We start from the raw sequence: 720 nt of genomic DNA on the forward strand, positions 1-720 counted from the left end.
AGAAGAAAAAGAAAGATTCCGTTGGTCCTCATTTTTCCTGCTCAGTGACTTTGAAACATCACCCAAGTAAGCGCAACTGATCTATTCCACATTTTTGCATTAGTCCGTCTATTTGTTTGGTACACCCATATAACTCTCAAACGGTTTGTCCGCTTGAAATGAAATGTAGTTTTACGAAAGGCATGAAGTCATGAAATTTCTATATTAGCCGAAACCAAATGTCAGCCCAAAGCAATCACCCCAGAGCTGATTGAGAGGCTGCCGAAAAACGCCGACCCCGTCTGAACACGGGAAAAGGCGAGGAAAAAGAAGAAAATGTAAGTAGGTACATGGTACAGGTATGTTATACTGTTATACCTACATAATTGTAAGTACACTTTATAATAGGAATTACATACCTACCTATGTAGTAAGTACCTACGTATGTACTATGTAACTTATATATATGCATCATATTTACACACCTATGTAGACTGTTCTATTTATTTCTGATAGCAATAAAAACAAAAACAAATTGATAAGGAGCACACATATTATTGTTGTTGTTACTTACTTTGATGACTACATTCTGATTGACACCTGCAATCAAATCACTCGTACTATTCACTGATGAGGACACATGACCAACACAGAAACATAGGAACACGCACACCAGTGAGGACGAAACGGAAGTCATGTCCGGAAAAATTAGCCTCATCGTTTGTTTGTTTGGTTTTTTTT

The 720-nt window shown here is 37.4% G+C and overlaps 1 protein-coding gene across 2 annotated transcripts in view; it reads right to left on the reverse strand.

Moving 5' to 3' along the window:
* Positions 1 to 714, reverse strand: part of LOC103519608 (beta-galactosidase) — a 30,760-nt gene extending 30,046 nt beyond the window's left edge. For both annotated transcript variants that reach the window (XR_003394297.1, XM_008484698.2), the window contains exon 1: positions 554 to 714. Coding sequence is in view for 1 of the 2 variants with exons in the window: in XM_008484698.2 (XP_008482920.1) it covers positions 554 to 697 (144 nt within the window). In the remaining variant the exon portion in view is untranslated. The remainder of the gene's footprint in view (positions 1 to 553) is intronic.
* Positions 715 to 720: the final 6 nt, after the last annotated feature.

This window comes from Diaphorina citri, unplaced genomic scaffold (assembly GCF_000475195.1).
Source record: "Diaphorina citri unplaced genomic scaffold, Diaci psyllid genome assembly version 1.1 scaffold2832, whole genome shotgun sequence".
NCBI classification, from domain to species: domain Eukaryota; kingdom Metazoa; phylum Arthropoda; class Insecta; order Hemiptera; family Psyllidae; genus Diaphorina; species Diaphorina citri.